This window comes from Clupea harengus, chromosome 16 (assembly GCF_900700415.2).
Source record: "Clupea harengus chromosome 16, Ch_v2.0.2, whole genome shotgun sequence".
Lineage (NCBI taxonomy): Eukaryota > Metazoa > Chordata > Actinopteri > Clupeiformes > Clupeidae > Clupea > Clupea harengus.
Genome location: NC_045167.1, coordinates 622,501 through 630,857, shown reverse-complemented (window position 1 = coordinate 630,857; position 8,357 = coordinate 622,501). Strand labels below are relative to the sequence as shown.

Here is an 8,357-nt window from a genome sequence, read left to right as displayed (position 1 = left end):
CATTTTTACAACCATGTGAAAGCACATAGCCTAACAAAGACCATATGTCAAAACATAACTTAGCTTTTACCTTCAGCGGGCTTCATTATTGCAATAGTCTTTTCAAAGCTCTTGCTATTTTAAAGCATTGCTACTTGTTAACAGATACATTCGGTAAATGGAGCAGGCCCTAAATACCTCAGACATGTTTGAGGCGTACACACCTGCTAGCCCTCTCAGGTTGCTGGAGAGGAATCTGTTAATAATACCCAGTGTCAGAACACAACATGGTGAAGCAGCGTTCAGCTACTAAAGTGCTCAATTCTGGAACCAACTTCCTGGTGCCACAACCAGTGTCAGTTTCAAATCTTGACATAAAAGAGAGCAGGCCATCTCTCCAACAGGTCTTGGACATGTGGGCCGTCCTCAGTTGTTTCCTGCCTGCAATAAGGAAAGGTTTTTGACATCTTCTCACCAACAGCTTTCCGGTTGTCCCTAATCTTGACATTGCTGTGAAGCCCTCCCCACACTTTCTCCAGTGTCTGTTAAGTTTCACCAGTTGGGAGAGGGACGAAGTAGTTCAGCTCTACTTTACAAGACTGCAGACTACATTTACACAGCAGGCCTACTGTGTTGGGAGGAGTTGACGATCAAATCAGGGCATTCAAGCTGTTTCTGTAACTGGCCATCTTATTTTTCAATCTGGATTATCAACCACCGTACTCAGACAATGATCCAGTGTCAGGTCAATCTGGAGACGGAACTGAAGGTGGTCCTGGTGTGTCTAGCTCAAATGATCATGTGGGCTCATCATAGCACACCACACAGGTCTTCATGGGTACTGAAAAACTTTCCATAAATCCCCCAAATGAATGTGCAGCTACATCGTCTGCTGGCACCCACTGTACGATAACTTTCACATTTCACTTGAAACAAAGATCCCTTCTGACTCCAAGAATACAAGGTCTTTCAGTATTAGTTCTAGAACTACGGAATAGCCATGCGTTTTCACATCATCTGCTTGACCAAGCACTGCCAAATGAATGGAGGTCAGTTCAGACCACCGATGTGCACTAGTGCTACCCAATCAAAATATCTATTTATTTTAAAATGAAGTACTAGACAGGGATATGCAGTACAGTCCGTCTGTCTATTTGCGTGTGTGCATATATGCATGTGTGAGTGCAGCGTGTTCATATATGCATGTGTGAGTGCAGCGTGTTCATATATGCATGTGTGAGTGCAGTGTGTTCATATATGCATGTGTGAGTGCAGTGTGTTCATATATGCATGTGTGAGTGCAGTGTGTTTATATATGCATGTGTGAGTGCAGTGTGTTCATATATGCATGTGTGAGTGCAGTGTGTTCATGTGTGAGTGCAGCGTGTTCATATGTGTGAATGCAGCATGTTCATATATGGTATGTCTACCCTTTGCGCATGTGTGAGTAAATGCACGCACCTAGTTTAAGAACTTAAAAAAATATGTATCCTTAATATTTCATATTCTTAAGGTGAATTTCTCTCTCTCTCTCTCTCTCACACACACTCTCACACACACACACACACACGCACACACACACACACACACACTCTCTCTCTCTCTCTCTTGCTCATTATGAGGTCAAGCTCAGGCACACACACACACACACACACACACACACACACAGGCACACACACACACACACACACACACACACACACACAGGCACACACACACACACACACACTCTCTCTCTCTCTTTCTCTCTCTCTCTCTCTTGCTCATTATGAGGTCAAGCTCAGGCAGGATCCAGGGCTGTCATCCATGTAATCCAAAGTGACATTCAATTAACAGACACTTTCATCCCACAGCCTTAGGGTCGGACAATCTAGTGGAACACAGATGGAACATCATTTTAGCCAATCAACTGATAATACTCTTCGAGTTTTGATCCAATCACAAGAGTTAACATAGGAGAGGGACATGGGCACTGGACAAAGGTCACAGATGATGATGATGTGAAGGCAAACAAACTGCTCTGTAATACATGAGAATTTGGTTAATGTCAGTTAAATGCACGAGATAAATTATTTTTCACCAGAATATATAAACCTTCACTGCAGTAAATGCTGGTTCAGAGTCAGTGAGTTAGAAGCATAGTAACTTGTGACTGGAAGGTTTCAGAAAAAAAAAGATCTCAAAGTTCTGAGGAAATAGTCACAAGCAAAAGAAAAACCCTGGGGGCAGACTGATATGCTTATTATTGGCTGGTACAACCTCCAAATGATTATAGGGTGTGTGTGTGCATTGTGTTCTCCCTTTCACTCCTATCCCCTGCACACTGCAACTGGGTTGCCCCACCCTGTTAACCGAGTTGACTGCTTTGTTTGCTTGGAAGATTGTGCCCTACTGATGGCCGCTAGGGGTTTGATTGTGACCTACTGCTGGTCGTTAGGGGTTTGATTGTGACCTACTGATGGTCGTTAGGGGTTTGATTGTGACCTACTGATGGCCGCTAGGGGTTTGACTGTGACCTACTGCTGGCCGTTAGGGGTTTGACTGTGACCTACTGCTGGTCGTTAGGGGTTTGATTGTGACCTACTGATGGCCGCTAGGGGTTTGACTGTGACCTACTGCTGGCCGTTAGGGGTTTGACTGTGACCTACTGCTGGTCGTTAGGGGTTTGATTGTGACCTACTGATGGCCGCTAGGGGTTTGACTGTGACCTACTGCTGGCCGTTAGGGGTTTGATTGTGGCCTACTGCTGGCCGCTAGGGGTTTGATTGTGACCTACTGCTGGCCGCTAGGGGTTTGATTGTGACCTACTGATGGCCGTTAGGGGTTTGATTGTGACCTACTGCTGGCCGTTAGAATCAGAATCAGAATCAGAATCCGAATCAGAATGGGATTTATTGCCAAGTAGGTTTACACCTTACATTGGATGCCCCCCTTTACACCTACTTGGAATTTTTTCTAGTGTGAAGGTGCATACAGTAAACATAAAACATAAAAACATAGAAACACAATAAGTACTACACATAACATAAAATCACAAATAAGTACTACACATAAGAAAAGTACTACACATAAGAACCAAAAAACACAATATATACGATACAAATATATAAACAATGAATATAAAAAAAAGTGGAAAGTAGAGTGCAAAAAGCAAAACAGGAGTGCAATGTGGATGAGCAATGTGCAATGTAATGTGTGTTAATGTAACACAGACTTAGGGTGTGGGGGTTAGGGGTTTGATTGTGGCCTACTGCTGTGGTGGCTCTAGGTATGGCCTTTATACTAGTTGTGTATTGAAACAGGAAGGTAACCAATTCTTCCAAGTGCTTATACGTAAATATTTCTATTCTTTCAAATTCATCTAAGGGGGACTAAATGAAACAGTCTTCCTTCCCCATAATGGCTGTACCATTATTGCCAGCCTACACCCAGATTGTGTTATAGGTTTATCAGCTAGATTGAGAGAGAATTTGTGGAAAGGTTCAGTAGTTTTTACTGCTCTTATGAATTTCATTCTTGCACCCACATATCAGGGCTTTGGATTAACAGTGCCACCAAATTTTACAGATATTTTTGGCACCATTTGTTCATAGGATAGCACTACAAACATCAGTAAGGAATATATCAGGATCAGGAGGTGTTCCACATGTGTGAATATCTACATTAAAGAAAATCCTCAAATTAATATGAGTTATTATTGCTGAATTGTGCTGAACTTTGGCTTCCTTGCTGACTTAGCCCCTTACTCTACATTAGGCCTGTAAGCCTGTATGGTTGTATGGAAATAACTAGGATGTAATAAGTACATGTTTATGTCAAAGGCTATGTAGGATTTAGTTTATTTATTCATAGATGTGTATAATGTTTCATGTGGGATTTGTGAATTTTACCTCCTCTCATTCTACCTCTGTTCACAACAGTTGCTCCCTAGAATTTAAATCATTCATGTTTGCTTTCATTATAGTTTCACTAATGTTTGCTTTCATTATAGTTCCATTCATGTTTAGCTTTAAAACAAACTGTGGTCATGACTGGTGAAAAAAGGCTACAGCATCCAATCAATTTCTATGAATACAAGGCCAATCAAAGTCATCAGCATTTCGCTCACATGATTGATTAGAGGTGGCTCAGTATCCTGTCACATGCACGGAATGATCTCCCTGGAACGTATGTATGTGTGTGTGTGTGTGTGTGTGTGTGTGTGTATGTGTGTGCGTGTGTGTGTGTTTGTGTGTGTGTGTGTGTGTGTGTGTGTGTGTCTGTGTGTGTGTGTGTGTGTGTGTGTTTGTGTGTGCGTGTTCACATCTGTGGGTGTAGGTTTGTATATAACTCATCAACTGTGTTCTAAAGAAGTTACAACGCAACAGATCTAAGTTATACTATTATTCTTTTGTATTTACGATTACATTTTGTGACAATAAAGAGTGAGTGTGTGTGTTCATATGTTCCAAGCAGCTGTAGAATAATACCTATTTATATAATACATACAATACAACACAATATACGGTGCCTTGCAAAGGTTTTCAACCCCTATACATTAGGCCTAATACTTATTTGAGAACCCCTTTGCTGCAATCACAATTTTTGAGCCACCTACAGAAATTGGATGCCCCCCTTTTCATAATTAAACTACACCCATACATACTCTATTTCTGCACCCAAATAATCAAAACGCCCACCCAAAAATGACCTCCCAGTAACACCTCTGATCTAAACGTGGATATTTTCTTCACTTCATTTGAATCACGTTGTCTCTGAAGTAATCCTTTTTGCTTGTTATTTCACAACCTTGCTAATTATGGAGCTAAAACAGAGACTAAATCACCATTGATAAAAAAAATCTAAACTGAATATTAAAAGATTTGGCATTGTACACTTGTATTGATATTAACTTTGGGCATTCAAAAGATGTTTTGAGGTTTTTTTTGTTTATAATGATGGACAAACTGTTCAGAGATGCGTTGCCCACACAGGATCTATGCAAAACATGTATTTCTTGCCCCTCCCATCAAACTCCTCCCTATCCATGCCAAAACAGAGACAGTAAGTTGACATCGAAAAAAGACTTGCAGTGTAAAAACTCCTAAAAATTCCTGCACTGAATAAGGCTGACATAAAGAAACAAAGAAAAGATTGTCATTGAAAAAGCACATCAGAGTAAACAAAAAAACATCAAAAGATATTTTCAGTGGCTGATATTTCAGTTCAAAGTTAATTTCAATACAAGTGTTTCAACGCCAATGTTCTATTGTTCAGTTTAGTTCTTTTATCAATGCCGGTGTCTGTTTTAGCTCCATATCTAATGACCTCTCGACAGAGTGATTTTTATATCCAGAAGGGGTACCTCTACTTTAACCCCTTAAAGGCAGTACCAAATTATGATCAGATATGGCAATATAACAAGCACCCCATTTGTGAATCATTTGTAATCTATCTAAATCTGGGACTGAAAAGAGGCACAGGGGTGTCCAAGAGGTCAAAGGTCGAAGAGTTGTATGTATAGGAGAAGAGTTTCTCTGACTGTGTTGTCATAGAAATGTTATCTTCACAATATTCATTTTCATATACAGTATATCTAATCCTGTCTTGTGTTTATCTGATATCTCAATACGATTTAAATGTCAAGTTCAATTTAAATGTCATGTCTGAATTTTAAAGTATGTAAGCAATCATTTCAATGACTTTAAAGTGTCTTTATTGTTCACCATGTGTATGTATATTATGTGTGTATGTATGTACTGTATGTATGTATGTATGTATGTATGTATGTATGTATGTATGTATGTATGTATGTATGTATGTATGTATGTACTGTATGTATGTATGTATGTATGTATGTATGTATGTATGTATGTGTAGATCTTTCTGTGTGTGTGTGTGTTTAACCCACAACTGGGTCTCAAAGGTATAATTAGCCCCTATTGATCAAAGGACAGAGCAGCCAGAGTGATGAAAACCAGCTCTGACAATTCTTCAACTATTGTCTAACGATTGTAGAAATGACAATTATAACTGGAAAGGCCATTATACAATAGGCTTGGGTATGGTTTTAAATCTTTACATTTGATTTGAGTGGAAAGCCATGTTACTGGAGACTTTGCCCTTCATCAGTCTCTACACCATCTTGTGATGAACAGACCTTTATCATGAGAAATGCAGACAGAATGTGCAGCACTTAAAGAAGAAACACATTGGCCCTCCATGGACAGTCAACCTTCTGTCACTCAGCTCTTATAATAATAAATAATAATAATAATTTATTTTATTTGTAATGCACTCTTCATTCAAAAGAATCTCAGAGTGCCAACATATTAAAAACGAACTATAATAATACAATACAATAAAAATGAATTAACATAAGCATAATAGAAAACTTTTTAACATTTTAACATACGGTGGTGAAGCTTATGGTGAAGCTGCTACAACAGTCAACCTTCTGTCACTCAGCTCCAATGGTGAAGCTGCTACAACACTACTCCAAATGAGGGAGACTTGGATGAAGAACACTTGGCTCTGACATTCTAAGTTACACACATTATTCTGTGAGCTGCAGAATAAAAATGAAATAGCAAAAAAACTAAAACAAATGTAGATACATAAAATGTTCCCCCATGAGACACACACAAACACATGCTCTCTGTAGTCTGCGGTCTCTCCCTCCCTCCCATCTCACACACACACACACACACACACACTTAGCTTACACTTCTTTTTCATTTGATAGCCTAGGGTTGACACGCACCACTATTCCTTTCCCCTCCAGTTAATAATATATACACATTTCTGCCGTACTACTTCAATCGGATTTCATTCCTACCTCTTTTTATACCGTGCCAATTAGTCCCTGGAGTTTTTATTTTTCCTACAGACCTCATGTTGTCTATAATTTAGGCCTAGTGCCTGCTTCAGTTCCAAATCTCAACAAGCTCTTTTCAGTCCTCAAATGAAACCGCTCCTCTATGGGACAATTCCATAGCAACCAAACTAGCCCTGGAGAATTGACAGTCACACCAACAAACAGACAACACACACACACACACACACACACACACACTGTAAGAAAACAAACACATGCACATGCACATGCACACACACTCTCTCCCGGAACCAGGAATCGACTCCACACTTGCTGCCGGGACTCATCCTGGTAAAGCAATAATCCAGTTAGACAACAGGTCGAAGTTTATTATCTGCAGATCAATACCACCCACCCACCCACCAGAGAAGGGGGCCTTCCAGCTAAAAAAGGGGGAGGGAGGGTAACTCAGACTTTTTTTTTTGGCCTGTCAGTTCCTTCCGGCAAGGCAGAGTACATGGCAGAGTTTGGTTGGTGTGGCTGGTCCGGCTCCAGTGGATGAGCGGAGGTTGCCTTTGTCTGCAGGTGAACACCAATTTCAGCATCGAAGTTTTGGTTAAAGGCGTCAGAGCCTCTCTTGAAAGGTATGGCTTCCTTTTATTCATTTCATTATTGGAATCAGCCTGAGGAATCCTGTGCTTATTCAATGAATAGACCACATATGAGTGACGGAGAGGCAGGGGAAGGTAACATCAGAACCATATATATTTGAGGAGACTCATCTAAGGATCAGTCAGTCAAAGTCTCAATATCAGTCATTTTATTGTACATGAATTGCCAGGCAAAACAATGCAATGCCATTTTAAAGTAGGCATGGTGTGCTATGAATACATATGAGACATATAACTTATAGATCACTAATTACAGCAAAAAAGAATAAGACATTTTAGCTTTGCAGATATTTTAGAGACCGATGCTCTGACAATGGCAGCTTGTTGAAAACTGACTTCCCTTTGTTACTCTGCAGTCAGAATGATTCCCTGATCACCTTGGACTCCCGAGACCCACAGCAGATTGAAGTGGCTTGAAACCTGGAAACCCACTTCAACCTTTGAACTCCAGAAACTATAGTGCCAAAGTGATCTGCGGGGTATCCCTGAGGAGTTGAGCTCCACACTGGATCCATAACAGTCCTAGACTGTCTGAAGACCTTAAGGGCTGGCTGTGAGGGGTGTGAGACAGCGATGGGGAAGACAGGCCAGAGTACAGTGGACCTGAACTCTCCCTCAGAGGTGAAGCAGGCAGTCCCTTTCGAAGATCTGGACCATTACACATCACAAACTGATGAAGATGACAAGGATAAAGACGTTCCAGACAGGGGTTCCTGGAAGGGCAAATTTGACTTCCTACTCTCCTGCATTGGATATGCCATCGGGCTGGGCAATGTCTGGCGATTCCCCTATCTCTGTGGGAAAAATGGAGGCGGTAAGAGATAAGGAATATAACCAAACCCTTTATTTCACGGTACATTTTCACAATAAGGGACATTGTAACTGACACCTTGACAAAAAACGTAACTTTT

General features: G+C 40.7%; 1 protein-coding gene across 1 annotated transcript in view; it reads left to right on the top strand.

Moving 5' to 3' along the window:
• Positions 1-7,080: 7,080 nt before the first annotated feature.
• slc6a1l (solute carrier family 6 member 1, like) overlaps positions 7,081-8,357 on the top strand; it is a 12,456-nt gene continuing 11,179 nt past the window's right edge. Inside the window, exons 1-2 of the mRNA XM_031582386.2 lie at positions 7,081-7,419; positions 7,803-8,260. Of these exons, the coding sequence (XP_031438246.1) occupies positions 8,020-8,260 (241 nt within the window). The 5' untranslated portion in view covers positions 7,081-7,419; positions 7,803-8,019. The remainder of the gene's footprint in view (positions 7,420-7,802; positions 8,261-8,357) is intronic.